At 42.5% G+C, this 20,719-nt stretch overlaps 1 protein-coding gene and 1 long non-coding RNA gene across 2 annotated transcripts in view; one reads left to right on the plus strand and one right to left on the minus strand.

Moving 5' to 3' along the window:
- The window catches only part of LOC310759440 (cytosolic phospholipase A2 epsilon-like), a 43,133-nt gene extending 28,419 nt beyond the window's left edge, over positions 1 to 14,714 (plus strand). Inside the window, exons 12-21 of the mRNA XM_083606704.1 lie at positions 1,181 to 1,316; positions 1,968 to 2,104; positions 4,368 to 4,593; positions 6,871 to 6,985; positions 7,113 to 7,250; positions 8,520 to 8,627; positions 11,068 to 11,253; positions 11,577 to 11,743; positions 12,947 to 13,127; positions 13,988 to 14,714. Of these exons, the coding sequence (XP_083462830.1) occupies positions 1,181 to 1,316; positions 1,968 to 2,104; positions 4,368 to 4,593; positions 6,871 to 6,985; positions 7,113 to 7,250; positions 8,520 to 8,627; positions 11,068 to 11,253; positions 11,577 to 11,743; positions 12,947 to 13,127; positions 13,988 to 14,202 (1,609 nt within the window). The 3' untranslated portion in view covers positions 14,203 to 14,714. The remainder of the gene's footprint in view (positions 1 to 1,180; positions 1,317 to 1,967; positions 2,105 to 4,367; positions 4,594 to 6,870; positions 6,986 to 7,112; positions 7,251 to 8,519; positions 8,628 to 11,067; positions 11,254 to 11,576; positions 11,744 to 12,946; positions 13,128 to 13,987) is intronic.
- Positions 14,715 to 15,447: 733 nt separating this feature from the next.
- On the minus strand, positions 15,448 to 20,621 carry LOC310759927. The gene is made up of 2 exons (XR_014546649.1): positions 20,531 to 20,621; positions 15,448 to 18,401 (listed from the first exon to the last, which is right to left on the minus strand). It is a non-coding gene; the product is annotated as an uncharacterized lncRNA (long non-coding RNA).
- Between the last annotated feature and the right edge of the window lie 98 nt (positions 20,622 to 20,719).

Below are 20,719 nucleotides of genomic sequence, written 5' to 3' on the forward strand. Positions count from 1 at the left end.
TCAAACCCCTTTACTACTGTTTGAGAGCCCTCTTCCAATAAAGCGTGTCCTCCCTAAAAGACCTGGAGACTGACCTCCTGGTTGTGGGTGGATATATTGGATAGCCACAACACCCAATTGGTAGGTCCCTTGTTGCTGGACTTAATCTGGCCAATGGGGTGCAGTCTAAACAGATCAAGGGACCTATATATACCTAGGCACGTGACCCAGAGCTTCCTCTTTCGGCTTGTGCATCGGAACACCCGCCCACCTCTCCCTACTTTTAGGGCATTTTTGCAATTGGCCTTCCTATGCTGTCGTGTGCTGTCTGTCATTAGGACAGGGGCACAGCAGGAATTTTCCCCACTTGGCTGATTGGCTGTTGCCATTTGGGTTTCGCCTGCCACGTAGCAAATCGTCACAACTTGTAAGGTTACAGATAGGCTCTGGTTCATGTGATAGGGATGGGAGAATGGTCTTGCCATCCCTATGTGAAGGGTATTCCATTAAAGGAATCCAGGGACTCAACTTGGTTTGGTCAACCCCTGAGAGAGGGTTGTGCCCATGCCTGAGTCCAGGGGAGCATCTGGGGAGTGAACATAGTCTGTTCCTGAGCTTTTCACCTACCTCAGGTGTTCACCCTTGGCTGACCTATTCTGGTGCCCTGCGTCAGCGCTGCCTGCAAGGGTGCAGGGAGCTAGTCGAACCAGAGCCTATGCAACCACTCTTCTGTAATCAATAAAGTTGTGGCCTAAATTCTGCCAAAAACCAAAACAAAAATTTGAGTCAAATGTGTGTTTATTTAGGGGGGAGGTCTCTGGGTCTGAACACACAATGTGCTCTGCTCACCATTATAGAAGTGGAGGAAGAGTTTTTTGCAACTAAAAAATGTACTTAGAAATTTCTGCACAGTCGTGAATTGGATTTGAGGTTTTCTGGTTGGAGTTAAATTAACATAGCATCATCTATCAGTTTGGCCACAGCCCAGTATCACACATTATGCAAAGTGGTTTACATTTTTGCGGATCAATGCACTGGATGCAGACCTGCCCATTTTCAATACTGCTTCGCACAAGTATCTGGTTGGCCACTGAGAGAGCAAAATGCCCTGGACCAGTTGGACCTTTGGTCTGATCTATCAGGGCTCTTCTTGTGTATTCTGAAAGTTCTGTTGTATGATACATTTTCACCTGTGTTACAGCACATCGGGCTTAGATGTTCGCTTGGGGTTTGATCTCTGTCCAGAGGAACTGGAATTCCTGCAGAAAAGGAAAAAGGTTGCTGCTGATGCCTTTAAAAGGGCACTACAGCTTGAGGAAGATCTGTGTGAAGATGAGGTAAGGGGGGTGCACATTTTACATATGATTTGATCTACTTCTGCAAGCAGATTAGCTGGCAAACAAACAGGTGTAGCAGTTTTGCACACACATACCTACCTGTGTGCTCTAAAAATCTGGACTCATCCCATGAACTACTTTGGTTCTTTGGAGGAAAAAAAGTCATCAATCTTTTTCTAACAAAGTTTACAATTTATGCCAGCAGTGAATATTACCTCAATGTGTACTCTCATATCCCATCTTTCCCCTGAGGTCACTGCTGGGCAAATAAGCTGGGCTAGTACTGCTTCCCCAAGTCAGCTAAATTCCTTGTGACCTGGATTCCAGGAACAAGACCTGGAAGGCTTTTACGTTTGGATTCCTTTCTGCTGCTCCCATTGACACGCTGTTTGAAGCTCCACAAATCTATTCTATACCTGCCCTACTGGCTTCCCTGCATGTAAGGGCTCTGCCAAGAACCTGGGAATGGCTCCAGGGAGCAGTGACTTGCACAGAGTTCTTTTTGAAATGTTATGGCTGTAGCTCTCCAGATATTGAAGTACCAGCTGCATCTATATTTTGTAGCAGCTTCTATCCTTGATATAATTATAAGACCCCTTCCCTTTATAAACCATCCTAATGAATGTTCTGCTTTTTTCTATATCAAAACAGGTGCCAGTGGTGGCAATTATGACGACAGGAGGTGGGATGAGAGCACTTACAGCATTATATTCCCACCTGTTGACTCTTCAAAAGTACGATCTTTTGGACTGTGTTTCATATTTTACTGGCTTATCTGGCACAACATGGTAAGGAAATGTGAGCAAAAGAGTTAAGTAACCCATATTTATGTCCACGATGCAATGAAATGAATTAATATAACAAGATGTTCCTTATGCTGCAGCGAGACTCCTTACGGGGTCCTCGCTGCGAGATCACATCCACCCGGTGCTATACCAGCTGCACTGGCTCCTGGTGGAGTACAGGATCAGGTTTAAGGTGCTGGTTTTAACCTTTAAAGCCCTATACGGCCTAGGACCCTCATACCTACGGGACCGCCTCTCCTGGTATGTCCCACAGAGAAACTTACGGTCTTCAAATAAAAACATCCTGAAGGTCCCAGGCCACAGAGAGGTTAGGCTGGCCTCAACTAGAGCCAGGGCTTTTTCTGCTGTGGCTCCGATCTGGTGGAACACTCTGTCACAAGAGACTAGGGCCCTGCGGGACTTGACATCCTTCCGCAGGGCCTGCAAGACAGAGCTGTTCCACCAGGCTTTTGGTCAGGGCGCAGCCTGACTCCCTCCCTCGGCAATCTTCGCGGAGCTCTGGCCCAATGGTTGCCAGTGGCTTGATTTGAATTATTTTTATAATGAATGATTTTAGACTGTTGTGTTGTGTTGTACTGTTGTACTGTTTAATTGTTGTTAGCCGCCCTGAGCCCGGCTTCGGCCGGGGAGGGCGGGATACAAATAAAATTTATTATTATTATTATTATTATTATTATTATTATTATTATTATTATTTATTATTATTATTATTATTATTATTATTATTATTATTATTAACCTTCGCATGATGGGGAAGTGGTAGCTACAGTCAACTTTCAGTAAATATTGGTTCCTTTGGAGAAACTTGTTTGTTTTTGAAACTAATACCCTGTCTTTCCGTAGTATAATCAAGTCTAGAGAAATAAAACACAGTATTAAAAACAATAACAATTTAAACCCATTCAATACAATGGATTAAAAGCAGTTTGAAAGACAGTGGCAACATAAAAAAAAATTGAGAGCAAATTCTGCAAAATCTCACTGATTTGTTTTTTTTTAAAAAAAAAACACACGTTATTGCTGCTCATTTAATAGAATGCCAGAATGGGATTAAGTGGATGCTTCTAAGGAGGGTTTTTCCAAATCTTGGTCACAACTGAAAAAAGTACTTGTGAGTATCCACTGGCATAGCTCTGAAGGCAGGAGGAAAAAGCAGGTGCCAATGCTTATGATATTCTGGTTACAAACAATTTTAGGGCAGAGATGGAGAACCAGAGGCCCTCTAGATGTTGAAGGACTGTAATTTCCACCATCCCCATCCATTTGCTAAGCTAGCTGGTGCTGGTGGAAAGGGCTCCAATAATATCTGGAAGGCCACAGGTTTCCCACACCATATGTAGGCTTTTAAAGGTCAAAACTAGCAGCTGGAATTGAGCTTTTGAACAAATTGGCAATCAGTATACATGGTACAAGATAGCTGTAATGTTATCTAATTAATTTGGTTCTAGCCAAAACCAGCTGGAACATCTGGGCTATCTTCAAGCGCAGCTCCAGGTAGAGTGAATTACTGCAGTCTAGGTGGATGGATTTTGATTCTTTTTCAAATCTGACTGATCACCAAGTTTGGGATCAGAAATCCACTTCCTTCCTTCCTACTGTAGAATGGTCAATGTTGCTTGAATCATCTCATGCTATTAATTCTGTAGCTTTTTTGATGTAGTTTTGGTTATCCATCCCACTTTTTAAAATGGAAGTGCTGGGCTTTTAACAACTGCATAAGAAGCAGAAATCATTAGGTAAAGCTTTGTCTATTATTCCATATCCAAATCTTGATTGTGGTCATTAGTGAAGAAGAGTTTGGATTTGATATCCCGCTTTATCACTACCCGAAGGAGTCTCAAAGCGGCTAACATTCTCCTTTCCCTTCCTCCCCCACAACAAACACTCTGTGAGGTGAGTGGGACTGAGAGACTTCAGAGAAGCGTGACTAGCCCAAGGTCACCCAGCAGCTGCATGTGGAGGAGAAGGGAATCGAACCCAGTTCACCAGATTACGAGTCCACCATTCTTAACCACTACACCACACTGGCTCTCAAAGTAGTGAAAGCTGAGTTATCATCTTTGGCTAGCACAAATGGCCAATCTTTTACTGGGAATGCTCCAATAATTGCTGCTCTCAATACAGTTCACATGGATCCCCCAAACCTAGAACTCAAGTAAAGACATGGCCACAAAGTGTCAAACACCTACATTTCATGTTTTTCCTCTTCTGAACCCAAATCTGTATTTACTGTGTTTCTTTCCAGGACAATGGCAAATTTGTATGATGATCCTAATTGGTCACATAAAAATTTAGAAGAGCCACTCGTTGAAGTCCAAAAACAACTGAAAAAAAACAAGTTCCTTGCCAGTTTTTCCCCAGAACGTCTAGCATACTATTCAAAGGAGCTGTGGCAGCGTCATCAAGAAGGGCATCATATCTCTTTTACAGATCTTTGGGGACTTATCATTGAAGCCATGCTACACGATACGGTATTATATACTTTACTCTAAAAACACCAGCTAATGCCTAGTTTTGATCAGCATTTCAAGTTCCATCATACTCAGAGTAGACCCACTGAAATCAATAAACTTAAATTAGTTGTGACAAGCTTAATAGTTTCAACAGCTTTACTCTGATTAAGTCAAATACATCCCAACAGTGTTCAAAATTCTCATTGTTCTAGGCACATTTTGTGACAGGCAATTTCATTAGCATGAGCAATTTCTGAGCTCTGGGCTCAGTACTGCGCCTAAGATTTCAGATTAAAAGATTTGCAGAGTGGAAGGAAAAGAGGACCCTTTTCTGCCTTCCCACTTCCAGCTACTGCCTGAAGACTGGAGAAGAGACCCTCTTAAGAATATTAGTGAGGGGTGGGGGGTGAGCAGGGGAAGGACTAGACCATGTGAAAAATGAACATAATATTTTAGCTGTAGTTCATTCGTTTTCAGCTTTGTAATCTTGTTATAAAAAAGCATGCGTAGACATTCTGTTGTTGTGCCCACAACCAAGGTTTAAGGTGCCATTTAGCTGCTAGCTTTCATATCTCAGTTTCTAACACTGCATCCCAGTAAGATGAAGTGAGGCATCTGGGCAGGATAATTTTTTTTAGTTACAAAATAGTAGCGCATATCACAGAAGTGCTTGATTCCATAAGAATAACCCAAAGACAGCAATCTTAAATTACTAGTAAAATCCATTTTGTTTTTTCTCCACACAGAAAAGTGCTAGGTAATGGATGGTATTCAATTAAATAATCGCAGAAGTGCAAGAATTACTGGTAGTGGAATAGGACTTCCCTCCATCCCCTAATCTGTTCCAGAGATTGTGGGAACACACACACACTAGAACAGATTTAGGGAGTGGGCAGACAGAGGAGAGGAGGGAACATTACATTTTGCAAGGATTGTGATGATCATTGTGCTGATGGAATGAGCTGCTTAGTGCTTCATTGAACACAATCCCAACCATGCTTCTTAACATACCAAAATATAATGTCAGATAGGAGTGTCAGCTTGGCCCTGGGGCTGTGGGTGCCATCCAGCATGCATGGCCCTGGCACCAAAATTTGTGGGTGCCCATCTCCTTCATGGGGAATTTTGTGGGTGCTTGGGCCCCCAGGGCCCCAGGGAGTTGGCACCTACCGGTAGGTGCTGAGGTGGGAGCACTGTAAATTCTGCCTGAGCGCCATATTGTGGAGGTGTTGATGGAACATCTATAACAATCCTCATTGTACACTGTGATGTTTGGTGTCTGAAGTCAGAAAAGGATACACGTGCACTGCAAATAGTTGGGTGTTTATCATACATTCGATGCATATAGGAATCCCTCAGCTTTCACGTGTTATCCCACACGAAGAAACTCCATATGGTGCAAGCGTCATGGTGCCACACTGCTCCCAATCACAAGTCTAGCCAGTTCACACTTTAAATGTACAGAGGCCAAGGATGGAACTGGACCAGGCACAACTTCAGGAATAAGGATTGTGGGACAGCCATGCTACCCTTTAATTATGTGGAGCCCCTTTACATGGAATGAAGTGTGAACGGGGGCTTATGAGCCTCTTCTAATCACTCCCATCAAATGATATTGGCGGAAGGGATATAGCTCAGTGGTAACAGCATCTCCGGGGGGGGGGGGCGAATTCCTGGCATCTCCAGGTAGAAAACCCTGCCTGAAACCCTGGACAGTCACTGCCACTCAATGTAATCAGTACTGAGCTAAATGGACCAGTTGTCTGGCTCATTATAAGGTAGGGTGGCCATATTGCAAGAAGTAAAAAGCACACAAACACACACTTCCTGGTTCTGTTCTGGCAAAAACCCTGACATTTTGTCAATTTTTTGAAATTCCCGTTTGGATCCCGAACGTATGGCAACCCTGTTATAAGGCAGCTTCCTAGGGAGGCTTCTCAAAGAAACATTTGTTTGTACAGAAAATTTTAGCAATATGCTCTTCACAACTGTGTCCATTGTTTGAGTATCTGTACCTTTCATTAAGAAAGGAGTTTTCAATGCAGGAAGCCTCAAGCTCTTTCAAAAACCTTTCATTAATGTTCATTTTGAATGGGGTTGGGCAGAATTTAATTGCACGTATCCCTTTTTGTTTAGAAAGAACAACTGAATCAAAGTAGGCTAACACACTAACTTAGCACCATAGTTTGGGCTTCGGTTTAGAGTAAGATGCCATCACTAGAGTATAAATTCTAGAACAGCCTCTTACACCCTTTTCAGCTACATTAACTGCTTCTTTCTGCCTTTCACAAACAGGTAGATCAGAATAAACTCACAGATCAGCAGCGGGCGTTGACTAATGGCCAGAACCCTCTGCCTGTGTATCTTTGTCTCAATGTAAAGGAAAAACTAAGTAATCGGGGATTTAGAGGTAATTGCAAATATTTTATAAATATATGCTTGCATTTAATTTTCAAACAGTAGAACTGAGGACTAGAAAGGCTGATTCATGTAATTTAGGAATACTAAAAGATACTTTTCTGTGGCTTCCTTTTTAGAATGGTTGGAGTTCACCCCATATGAAGTGGGATTTCAAAAATATGGAGCCTACATTCGTGCTGAACATTTTGGCAGTGAATTCTTTATGGGTCATTTGATGAAGAAAATCCCAGAATCACGGATCTGCTTCTTGGAAGGTAATTAATAGGGCAGTCCTATAGACACCTATTCAGCAGTAAGTCCCATTGAGTTAAGAACATAAGAAGATCTGGCTGAATCAGACCAATGGCCCATCTAGTTCAGATTAATTGGCACAGGATTGTAGCCAATAATAGTAAAATACTTTTATTTTTAGGAGTATTTGAGTCTTTAGCACAGAGCTCTAGCAGATTATAAATAGTTCTGTGTACAGTAAGGTTCTTTTGATAAACAATCTATTTGCCACTGCTATGAGCACATAAAACCTACTCTATTTAGAATTTTCCTATGTTGGCATAAAACACTGAAAGACTAAACATATTTGGGACATATCTATCTTATTATACAGCACATTTAAAGTAAGTGTATGCTTAATTATCATCTACTGTGACCAATATGTATTAGAAGAGCATGCACAAAACATTTCCTATACCTTGTTGCTGGCAAATAGGCACTTCCACATCCTATATGCAATTAGCAAGAGGGTGGAAATGCATTTGATGCTTGCACCAAAGACGCAAAATAAATTATGATAGTTCCATAAAATTGCAGCGTTTGGAGTGTTGCTACTAATGAGCTACTTACTTAGATGTTCTTGATAACCAATAATTTCAAATCCCATCATGTGCTCTGTTCTAATTTACCAGTAGGTGGCTCTGTGTGCTTATACTAAGAAACTATAAATTATAATGACGTAGCAATCTTAAAACATTTTATGTGTTCATAACTAGAACAGAGCAAAAACAACTTCCTGGATTTTTTCACCCTATTCATAGGCAGCAAAAATGGTACCATTTTGTCAATTATTCTCTGGAGGGATAAGAAATTATCCAGTTTCTAGGAAGTGTGCCTCATCATTAGGTGCGGCATCAACATTGCTTCTTCTCTCTCTCTCCCCTTCCAGCATTTATATCCTTTTTTTTTTTCTTATGGTGGCAACTGTGTTGGCAGCCTGGCCAATGTCCCCAGCCTAGCTTTGTTCCTTAGCAGTCTTGGGTGATCTTCTGAGAAGTTTTGGCTCAATTCTTGTTCAAAGTCTCTTATATACATTATCTCAGTATACCCTATCAGTCTTGTAATGTATACCAGTATTAATATATTAGCATAAACAGAAGGCTGAGTAGAGGCTCTTCCTAAAGGTTCCTGACTGAGGTGAGATTTGAACCAAGAAATAGATTCACAGCTCACCCACTTTTAGGCACTATGTAACATGGGCATCTCAAACATGAAAACTACACAAATTATTCCCAATTTCTTCCCTATAACAGGAATCTGGAGTAGTGTATTTTCTATAAATATAATGGATGTCTGGTTTATGAGTGTTAGTACGGAAGATTTTTGGCAGATGTGGACACGAAATAGAATAACTGAGCTTGGTAAGTTACTGTTCCATTTTGTTTCTGCTCTGTTTATTTATGGGGACAGAACATTTATGTACTTTTCTTCTGTAGTCCTATTTATGTGCTATTTGTGTGTATGTTATAGCTGTGCTTACTTGGGAGTAGTGCTTTTAGCCTTGCCTCTCTCTTTTCAGTAGCCATCACAGTTGCCCATAAACACACAGGCTTAACACACAGGCTTCTGCCTGTACAGGTGTTCAGATCATGCACACAAGCAGGAGCTTGCTTTTTGGGGTGACTTCATGGACAACTGTAGGCAACCTGTGGTTATCAGAAGAGAGAAACCTGATGTCAGGACAGGGCAAAAAGTACGAACATGACTATGCCCTACATGTGCACAACACATCAGTGGGCCTTTTGTATTTCAGTGATGTATTTTACAATTCTTTAAGACAATGCTACAAAACACACCAATAATTATTAGTGCCATATACAAAATAATCACAAGCTTACTTTGGCCTGGTTTTGGCCCTGAGACTGACTTTGTTGCCCTGCTAGGTGACCTTTACCGGAAAAGAAACAGGATGGTGTGTGCCTGTTTGTTCTGCTGTCCTTCTGGGAATTTTCCAGTATCATTGACCACAGGATCTCTCTGGATTGGCTAGCTAGGCTGGGGCTGAGATGGCACTGTATTGTGATGATTCCAGCCCTATCCGGAGCCTGATTCCAGAAAGTGCCTCTGAGGGACTCCATCTTGTCATGGGTCCATCTTGTTATCCTTGTGCTGTTCATCACCTACATTAACCCAATGGGAGCAGCCATCCAGAGTTTTGGAGTACTTACTGTCCCCCATAACTCCATCTCTTTGTTCTAGCAGATTCCAGAGAAGTAATAGGGGTTCTAAACCAGTGTTTGGGATCTGTTCTGGACTGGATTTGGACAAAGAAACTGAGGCTTAATCCAGATAAAATGGAGATACAAATGGCCACAAGAGAGCTAGCCTGGGATTGGTAATACACAAAGTTTCTGATGGGATAGCACTGTGTCTGAACAATCAGGTGCATTGCATGGAGATGCTACTGGACCACCCATGCTCTTAGAGGAGCAATGGATGTCTGTGGCCAGGAACTTCAGTGCATAGCTTCAGCTGGAGTGCTACTTACACATTTTCTAGAAAAGACAGATCTGGCCAGTTTCACTTCCCTGGGCACATTTTGGTTATCAACTACTGTAATGCAAAGCTCTCTACAGTAGGTTGCTTTTGAAAACTAAGGAAATGGAAGCTGGTGCAGAATGCTGCTGCCAGAGTCTTGCTATTCAAAGCATATAACCATTGCTATTTGATCTGCAGTGGCTCCTGGTGTGTTTCCGGACCACTGGTTCAGACCACCTTTAAAAGTTCAAGTGCTTCAGGTCCGGAATCCCAGAATTCTGCTTTTGATTTAAGATCTGTTGTGAAACGTTTGTTCTGTGTGCCACCAGCATCTGAGATATGCAGGCCATGGGCTTCCTCAAAAGGCTCATCTGGCTCCCTCCTTTTTAGCTTTTTGTATGCATTCTGCTTATGATTCAGTTTGATTTAGATTAATGCTCTGTTCCCTGGGATCACAGCTTTTTGTTGCATCTTGTATCGCTGCTGCTTGTTGTTATGATAGCATTTTAAATATTTTAGTGGTGTTATTCTGTTTTTATTGCGGTGGCTCCAAAACACAAGTTTGCAACAAAGTGTAAACCCTGTATGGTGCCTGTGTTAGCAAAGACATGTTTTTTTAACACTTTAAACAAAATAGTTTTTCTTTTTTAAAATAAAGTATGACAGTGGTAACAGGGGCATATTGGTAAAGTATGACTTTGATTTTCTAAGTAAAAGGACCTAAGGACTCAAAACCTCATTTAAAAAACAGTTTACCCTATTGGTACCCAACACTGGCAATTAGCACAAGGGTGGGGGCACAAGTGAGTATTATACTGACTGGATGAGCTTAGAGTGGAATACTACCAACAAAGGTGTTTCCCAATGTTTGCTTCCTGCAGCAGTGATAACACTTTTGAGCTTAACTCCTGCAAATCAGATAGGGTTTGGGCTGGATCTCATGGCTATTGCTGCTAGTCCAAATGGCTAGTAAATGCTGGCCCTACACAGCAGTGCAGGTTATATCAACAATAGATGACACCTATGACATATGTTGGTGCAGAACAGAGCTGGTGTAACGGCTATCTACCTACATGATGCAGGCAGATGAAATGTTGCACATAATCACATTAAGAAACCATATATGAAGCAGACCATATATAAGCAGACCAGCTTTGGAACTGTAATTTGGAGTTTTAGGTAGATTTGATACAAAAACAAACTTGTAGAAAGCCAAGATGGTATGGGGAAATGAAGCACTGTAAATTTCAAGCATCTCATAGCATGGTTACTATTTTCTAACATAGAAAAAAAAATGCATTTCATATGTTGTTCCTTCTACAGAGGAGTGTCCTTGGTATCCGTCAACAGATAAGCTCCCTACCCGTATGCAGTATCCTCCGGACAGCCTTGCCAATGCTTTTCAAAATGTCATTATGTGGCGACCAGCAGTTTCGGTGGTCCCTAATTTTCTGAGAGGCTGCCCGATGCACAACGAATACCTAGAGAGCGAATTTTCAAAGTGGAAAGGTATAGCAAGAACTCTTTTTTAAATGAAAGTTCCCTTGGGTTAGCTTGCTTGGCCAATACCTAAAGCCTTCATATGGCAATCAGGGAGTCTTTAAGGACTGACCATTTCCTCTTCTTCCAGAGGGGAAGGACTTCCTGGGTAGGCAACAGAAACTGTGTGCTCTACCCAGTTACTGAAAGACAGAAGTTCAGAGACTGGAAATGGACCGTCTCTTGAAATGTCATGAGTGGGGAGAACTATATTTTGAGTGCATTTTCTGTTTCTTTATGTTCCCCGTAGGAGCAGCACTGCCCGTTTCTGACCACAAATTCATTTCTTTCAGACTGTGATCTTGATACCTTTCCGAACCAGCTGACAGGAGCTGAAGATTACCTGTATCTGGTAGATAATGCATTTGCCTTTGAAAGCAGCTACCCGCCACTCATGAGGCAGGGAAGAAATGTGGATCTCATAATACACTTAAATTACAGCGCAGGATCACAAATAATGGTAAGTAATCTTGAGCACAGCTTTCCCCCCCCCCCAACACAAATAATGGGAGTGTGCATAACTTATTTGCTTTTGACAGTCGGTTACTCATTTCTGTCCCTATCATACAAAGAGGAAGTTGATGGTCTGTACCCTGGGCCTTCTCTTCTGTTGAAATCATCTTCTTGCAGCTGTTTCCTCCTCTGCCATCAGCAATACCAGGGCTGTGAGAAGGGGAAACTGACAAATGCTGTCTTTCACACGTCTTCCCTGTCAGATGGAAGAGAGATAAGATAAATATTCTGCTAGCTTTATTCACATTGCACCATGGCTTCTGTGAAAGCAGTTAGGTGCACCAAATCAGTTTTTTCTCTTCTAGACAAGTTCTGCTGCTTTTTGTTTGCATGTACACAAGACATATATTTGGAGGTCAGTTCTGAATACACAAATAAGGAGGTGACTTTTGTGTGAGAGCTGTTAAAAGCCTATGCACAGGATGTATGTTCTCAGTCCTGTTTGCAAGAACAGTACCAGCCAAGTTTCCAGACCACACTGAGAAAAACTTCTTTCCCATTCTTTCTTTCTTTCAGTTGCAAAGAAAAGGCCTTTTGCTTTGATACTGCTGCTACCACTGGGACAACTGTGGATTGATTTATTTTATGAGATTTTTATAGCACTTTTTACCAAATGAAAGGTCCCAAAGCAATTAATCCCCTTGAAGACTTACTTTCTCAAGGGCTGGGGGGGGCGTTTCTTCTCTTGCCCTCAGCACTCCTTTCTCCAACTCTTCCTCTTATTTACTCAGAACAGAGATGGAAGTTCTGGGAGTTGAGCAAGGTTGAACAAAATTGATATTAATGGGTGGGGTTCTTTAAGGTTTCCAATCACCCTACAAGCTGTTCACATAGTTAAGTTTGGGCAACGAAGGGCACCCTTCTCCCCAAAAAGAGATGGTTAACAATATAATTAGTTCGTTCTGCAGCATAATTTGCCTTCCACACAGCTGAGATAGAATCTCAAAGCCCTTTAATGGAGAATTTAAGATGACCTTCTGGTCACAGGTGAAGTGCAAACTCTGCAGTGTTCCATGTTGCTGGGATTGGGGAAACCAGAGATTTTTTTAAAAAAAAGTCTACAAATTAGGCGTGTGCGAATGCACTTCCAGTCTATCAAGTAATGGCTCCACTATTAAAATCATGCTTGGATTTTATCCCCCTTACATAGCCTCTGGAAAAAGCCGCAGAGTATTTCTCAGAACAAGGAGTCCCATTCCCTCAAATTATACCAAAGGAAGATGGTGATCTGAAGGAATGCTACTTGGTGGGAGATCAAGAGGGCCCTGAAATTCCAATAGTGCTTCTTTTCCCCTTAGTGTGTGACACATTCAAAGAGTATAAAGCACCTGGTAAGTCTGTACAAGTCTGATAATTTTTGCTTTTCATTACATTATGATCAATTCTGTTCTTTGACTAAGTTGGAAATCTAAGAGAGTTGTTTCAAAAGGAAAGTGAAGAAGCAGGGGTAAGACATGCTTACTACTAAACAGAAGCAGTACACAATTCAGGATACCCCCCCATTTCCCTACCAGTCATATTCTTTGCAACGTCGGAGGTGACACTGGGCTGTGCATGTCCCAGATTACATGTGGCTTCATGTGCTCTTCTAAAAATACTGCCACCCCAAAAAGCTATCAAGTTTTTTTTTTCTGCAGTTGTACTTGGGAGATGGGAGATGTCATAGGTCTTCTATGCCAGCATTTGGACCAAAGCATTGATTTTTGAGATAGCGCAGTCAGCTGGATGAAGTATTGCACTCAGACCTAAAGACCCAATTTTAATTGAGTCCGGTCTCAGCCACACATTCCGAAAGAAGATTCGGGCACACTGCTTCTGTACTGAGGAGAAACTGAAATAAAGGGAAGAATAATTACACTCCAACAGAATGATTTTCCAAAAGAGACGCTTTAAAGTCTGTAATGCATTTTGCTGTACAAATTATTGAAGACAATAATAAGCCTTCCCTATTTTCCTCACCAAGATGATATCTTTATTTCTTTCTGGGTTATTTCCCATGTACATATACCTCATGCATGAGAATTAACAATTTATATATCTGAAGAAGTGGACTCCTGCCCACAAAAGTTTATGCTGAATTAAATCTGTTAGTCTTTACGATACAAGACTCTCTGTGGTGTTTGCTGCAACAAAAACCAGGCTTTCCCTCTGAAATAAAACTACCTACTTATATATTGTTTTTAAATCTTAGGTGTGAAACGAAGCCCTAAGGAGATGGAAGATGGTGAAATTGGTGATCTTACCAGTTCCTTTGGCCCATATAATGTATATTCTTTGCGGTATTCAGAAAAGGACTTCCAAAAGCTAGTCAAACTTTGTGACTACAACATCCAAAATAACATAGATTTGATTTTCAAAACTTTGCGTATAGCTGTGGAACGGAAGAAGCAGCAGAAGAAGAGTTAACAATTTCAAAATCCATGGCAAGCCTTTTAGCGGAAAGAGAGCCTCAAACCTCTGACATTGTTCAGTACTAGGGAGTAATCGGCATTTCATTCCAGAAGGAAAAACAAAGAACTCAATCAAACAAATATTAAAGTCGCTGTTCAACCCCTTCAGGAGGAAATACTGGATATTAGAAATTATTAATGAATACCGTAAGTCATTCTACTTTTGTTCTTCATAGACAGTTCTGTGGCCGTACATTACATTATCATCTTGGAAGCTACTTTTAAGTGCTCTGAACAAATTATTGTAGAAATACACTGTAAAACTTATTTCTTACAGTGCTATTTATGCTCTACATATCACTCCCTTTCCCAATGCATTTGAGGTGTTTTATGTATTGTTTCATGGTTTCTGTACAAATTATGTAAGAACAAGTGTTTTGCATAAAATTGTTTTGCTGAAATATGAGTAGTGCTAAATGATTTTTATTAAAACAAATAAAACCAGTTTCTGGTACCTATGCAACAGTATCACTCTGGAAAAGTCTCCATGTGCAGGAACAGGCAGTACTCATACTGTTCTATGTAAGAATCTTCATTGGATGAATCTGATTGGTCCTATGATTTGATAGGGAAGGAGGGAAAGCTGTTCAAAACTGTCGAAGAGCATGGTGCTGATCATGTTTTGATGCTGGGGTGGTGGTGGTGAATCCTTACACATCAGTGTTTACACAACAGGATGATGGGGCAAAGATTCCTGGCTACTGGAATAAGGGTGATTTTTTCATATAAAGGTAAAGGTAAAGGACCCCTGGATGGTTAAGTCCAGTCAAAGGAGATTATGGGGTTACAGCGCTCATCTGGCTTTCAGGCCGAGGGAGCCAGCGTTTGTCAGCAGACAGCTTTCCAGGTCATGTGGCCAGCATGACTAAACCACTTCTGGTGCAACAGGACACCATGATGGAAACCAGAGCACATGGAAACACCATTTACCTTCCCGCCACAGCGATACCTATTTATCTACTTGCACTGGTGTGCTTTTGAACTGCTAGCTTGGCAGGTACTGGGACAGAGCAACTGGAGCTCACTCCATCACAGGAATTTGAACTGCCAACCTTCTGATCAGCAAGCCCAAGAGTCTCAGTGGTTTAGACCACAGTGCCACCTGCATCCCTATCCCATCCTCATTCTTTATATAGCACCCAGCACAACAGACAACCCCCACAAAAAAGTCTGTATCTACACACAGAGACAGAGAAAAAAGAAAGATGAATGATTTTTATTTAAGAGAACTAGTCCCGGGTTTAATGCAGAGATTGCATGGCTAAAATTTATAACATAAAGGGTTTCGTTTTGCGCCTTCAGGAAATCATTTTCTACATGTACAAAAGCTGCAAGCACATTCCATTAACTGAAGATCTTACCAGCTGGTGCACTAGTAGTTTTCAGAATGCACAAGATTTCAAATAAAAGAAAAGTAGATTTAATTCTACATGGGATGCCTTGTGCCCATCTTCAGAAACAGACTGAATCACTATTCAGAGAGCCAGTGTGGTGTAGTGGTTAAGAGCGGTAGTCTCGTAATCTGGGGAACCGGGTTCGCGTCTCCGCTCCTCCACATGCAGCTGCTGGACGACCTTGGGCTAGTCACACTTCTTTGAAGTCTCTCAGCCCCACTCACCTCACAGAGTGTTTGTTGTGGGGGAGGAAGGGAAAGGAGAATGTTAGCCGCTTTGAGACTCCTTAAAGGGAGTGAAAGGCGGGATATCAAATCCAAACTCTTCTTCTTCTACTACTATTATTCAGCAATCATATTGCCAGTCCATACTGGATAGGGATGGGAATTGTACTGTACCAACAACAAACTTTTATGGTTTTTGTTGCAGGAAGATACATCAGCTCTTCCATTGTGGGAAGATGTCTGGGTTCTCGCAAGTAAAAGATCTAAGATAGGATGGCAGGGCATAAAAATCTTAGGTAACAAGGATCTCTTTTACACTATCAAATTATTAAGCATTAATATGAACATTTTTAGATTCAGTACCAGAGCAAGATGCCTAACATTTCACCTGCCAAATCAATAATTTTGGGGATATGCTGCAGTGTTACATTTATGAGATGTAAGGAACTGGTATTCAAAATGAATACAGATTCTGAGATGCCACCATAATTGCAAGCTGTTGTGGGAAACTTTCATATTCAGTGCTAATGCATCTAGCTACAAGCCTTGCAAGAACCCTACAATGCAGGGAAGGGGAACTTAGTGGCCTTCCAGCTGTTATTGGACTACAACAGCCAGCCAGCATAATCAATGGTCAGGGATAATGGAAATTACAGTCCAGCATCTCAATAACTACAGTTGCCCCTGCTGTAAGGTCAATTATTATTGTTATCCCACATTGAAGGTGTGTAGCTTGGGTACTTCATTAGAGACCCATGCTCTCTGAGGCTAGGAGTGCCTTTTACCAGCTTTGTCTGGTTTACCAGCTACAGATGTTCTTTTCCAGTGTAGTCCATGCACTGGAAACCTTGAGGCTGGATTACTGCAAGGTGCTCAGTGTGGGGCTGCAGAAGGCACCTGACACGTGACACCATTATTAAAAGTTCCTTTAGCACCATCAGCTGTGTCTTGTGGAACCCTTTGCCAACAGGGATTCAGCAGGGACCCTCTATTTCAACTTTGCTGAAAACTTTTCTATTCTGTCAGGCTTACGCAGGCAATTAACAACACATCTTTCCATAATAATCAGATCTGATTTTAAATTTTTCATATGGTTTTCTTTATAACTGTTTTAAATCACCCTGATGGGGTTATTTTATGAATAGTGGTATATAAAAATATTTTAATAACATGAATAAATAAGGGGGAAGGTTTGAGATTGAGATTGACTTGAAAAGGCCACCTAGTTAATTCAGGGTAGAGGGAAGATTTAAACTAGGAACATCCTTGTGTGTAGCTCAGTCTCCAATTCCTATCACTGAATGGTTGCAGTTGGTGAATGTACTATGACAAGCTGAGAACTTAACAGGAATTGCAGGGAAGGGCATGATTTAAGTTGCCCATTGTGCAATAGTATGAGATTCTGCTAAGTTCTAGGGTCTAGATAGGACCCAACACCAAACCTGAGAATCTCAGCATTGCAATCCAATTACTGTAAAGCACTGACTGCAGAGATTTGGGGTAAACTGAGCAGGAAGCTTTGGTGTGCATCCCCAAACTTACCGTAAGTTCACCAAGCCTTCCAGGATAATTCAAGAAGCTACTAGGGTCTTTGGAACCCTTGGAGGAGTTATTAATTAAGCAACTAGGAATTGCTTTTCTTCCAATGCCAATTAATTTCTCTCACCCAGAATTCTCTTTTACTTCAATGTGGCCAATGCCTATTTTGAACTAAGAGAAGGGGTGAAAGCCTTATGGTATACATTTGCTAATCTAATACCCTTTTCCAGGGCACGATAAATGGTCACTCACTTGATCAGGCTGATTATGTTCCAGCCCATGCTGTTTTTCCCTCTCCCTCCACTCCCCATCTCCCTGAACCCTCAACACTCCAGAAAACTCAGTCCTCAGGAGGTTGTTTTGTTTTAAATTAAAAACAAATATTTTTCTGGATACCTGGGGCATCTCCAGACTGGTGGGGTTCCCCCGCCCAGGTGTATTCTGCAACATGTTACTGATGCAATAATAAGCCATTAGCAGATTTATAGTTGACCATCCACACATCATTCTGCTTTGTGATGCTTCCCAAATGACGACACACTATTGCTACCCAGAAGGTCACTCTTGCTCTATGGCGCAACCAAGTCTGGGAATACAAAACCAGCAGCATTTGTGGTATGAAAAGTTACAGGACTTCAGCAGAAAGCTGTGGTGCATGCTCCAGAATGAAGCAGTAGGTCTGCACCAAAATCTTTGCAGGTGCAAACAGTACTGAGAGTGGGATCAAGGATAACCACTGTGTTTTACCATCTTGGTTGGTGACAGATGGAGAAATAATGAATGCACAAGAAAAAGGAGCACAAGAAAAAGGCTTCTGGATTGAGACTAGTAAACCTGTCCAAAAAAACGGGCAAAAACAGAGGAGGCAGCAATGGCTCCTTATCGAAAGTAGCCCTCTGTGTTTACTTTTCTCTCTTGGTAGCTCAGTCGAGATAATTATTTATTGTTCATTCCTGTATTCCTCTCTTCCCTCCACAGGGCCCCAGGATGGCTAACCACTGTAAAATACAAACACAATAAAAACAATAGCTACGCTATCAGTAAAATATATTATGAATAATTAAAACGTAACACAATGAAAAATCAAACTCCTAGGCTCCTGTCCAATTTGTCCTATCCTGGTAAAACAAATTACATTTTTAATTACGTCCATCTGGGAGAACCACCAATTTCGACCACAGAGTATGTTCCACAGATGTAGCCACGAACAAGGCCCTGCTCCTTAATGGGACTGTAAACAGACTTCTCCCCACCCCCTGATTTTCATGGCCTAGAGGGAGCACACAGGCAGGGCCGGATTTAAGTTTGATGAGGCCCTTTATATGTCCAGCTGTCCTTTGTCAACAACAAATTGTCACTTTTTTTGTGTGTGTGTGTTGAATATATGCTATATAGTAATTTATGGACCTAATAGGTATCTAAAGACATGCAACCAGTCCATGCAGAATGTAAGCACCCTATATATAGAAATGAGCAAACCAGTGATATTTTAGGGAGCAGGCTAGCAGGCAGGGCCCATTACTTACATCACAGGAGCCTACACAAAATACACCGTTGCTGTATGTAGCTTTTGTTTTATTTGTTTTTTATCTTATATTTTGGAAATGTACATCTTTTTTCCCTTTAATTTTTTTGGGGGGGCCCAAGAGAGTGGTCCGTATAGTAAAAGCTATGGTTTTCCCAGTAGTGATGTATGGAAGTGAAAGCTGGACCATAAAGAAGGCTGATCACTGAAGAATTGATGCTTTTGAATTATGGTGCTGGAGGAGACTCTTGGGAGTCCCAGGGACTGCAAGAAGATCAAACCTATCCATTCTGAAGGAAATCAGCCCTGAGTGCTCACTGGAAGGACGGATTGTGAAGCTGAGGCTCCAATACTTTGGACACCTCATGAGAAGAGAAGACTCCCTGGAAAGGTCCCTGATGTTGGGAAAGATGGAGGGCACAAGGAGAAGGGGACGACAGAGGACGAGATGGTTGGATAGTGTTCTCGAGGCTACCAGCATGAGTTTGACTAAACTTCGGGAGGCAGTGGAAGACAGGAGTGCCTGGCGTGCTCTGGTCCATGGGGTCACGAAAAGTCGGACACGACTAAACGACTAGACAACAACAAGAGAGTGGGGCCCTAAGCTATAGCTTGTTTAGCTTATACGTAAATCCGGCACTGCACACAGGCATCCAGGTGGGCAAAGACAGCTGCTCATGCAAACTGCAGCTGCTGCCACCTGTCACTCACCTGTGCACTTCCCCTTTGGGTGGCATAATGGTGGGAGCTGAGCATAGGGAGCCCAATTGTCCCCTCCACCTTGAGAAGCAGACAGCGAGGAAGTAAAGCCTTCCAGCGCAGGAAAGTACTGTATGGAGAAGACAGGCAAGCAGTAGTAGTTGCCCCTTGTCACCATCACTGAGAATTGCCAGAGACCAAGGTTCAAATCCCTAGTCAATCATGAAGCTCACTGGTTGACCTTGGGGGCCAGTCACTGCCTCTCAGCTTAACCTACCTCACAGGGTTGTTGTGGAGATTAAATACGGAGGGGGGAGAGCCATGTACGGCACTTTGATCCCCTCCCTGATTGCCACGCCATCCAGAGAGCGAGCGCCAGAGGAGCCTGCTCCCTGTAGCAGCAACAACAATTATTATTATTAATTATTTATACCCTGCCTATCTGGCTGGGTTTCCCCAGCCACTCTGGGCGGCTTCCAACAGAATATTAAAATGCAACAATCTATTAAAGCTTCCCTAAAGAGGGCTGCCTTCAGATGTCTTCTAAAAGTCTGGTAGTTGTTTATCTCTTTGAAATCTGATGGGAGGGCGTTCCACAGGGTGGGTGCCACCACCGAGAAGGCCCTCTGCCTGGTTCCCTGTGACTTGGCTTCTCGCAGCGAGGGAACTGCCAGAAGGCCCTCGGTGCTGGACCTCAGTGTCCAGGCTGAACAACGGGGGTGGAGACGCTCCTTCAGATATACTGGACCGAGGCCATTTAGGACTTTAAAGGTCAGCACCAACACTATGAATTGTGCTCGGAAACGTACTGGAAGCCCATTGGCTTGCTCGCCTCTCCTTTCCAGTCAGCACCAGGGGGAACTGGGCTCATGGAGAAGAGCAAGATCCCTATAGTAACCGCACCATAACGTGGAGCCAAGCCCCGCCCCTCGAAAGCAGCTCTGTTGGGTGACCGAGAGAAAACTGAGTCTGAGGTGCTTCCAGCCTCCGCCCCGCCGCCCGAGAGAGGCCGGCGCAGAGCGAGGGCGGAAGGCACGGAAGCGGGGAGGAAGGGCGGGGCTCGCCGTCTGCCGGCTCGGCCTTCCAGTGCGG

Source organism: Podarcis filfolensis (genome assembly GCF_964270895.1).
Source record: "Podarcis filfolensis genome assembly, chromosome: 1".
Taxonomy (NCBI): domain Eukaryota; kingdom Metazoa; phylum Chordata; class Lepidosauria; order Squamata; family Lacertidae; genus Podarcis; species Podarcis filfolensis.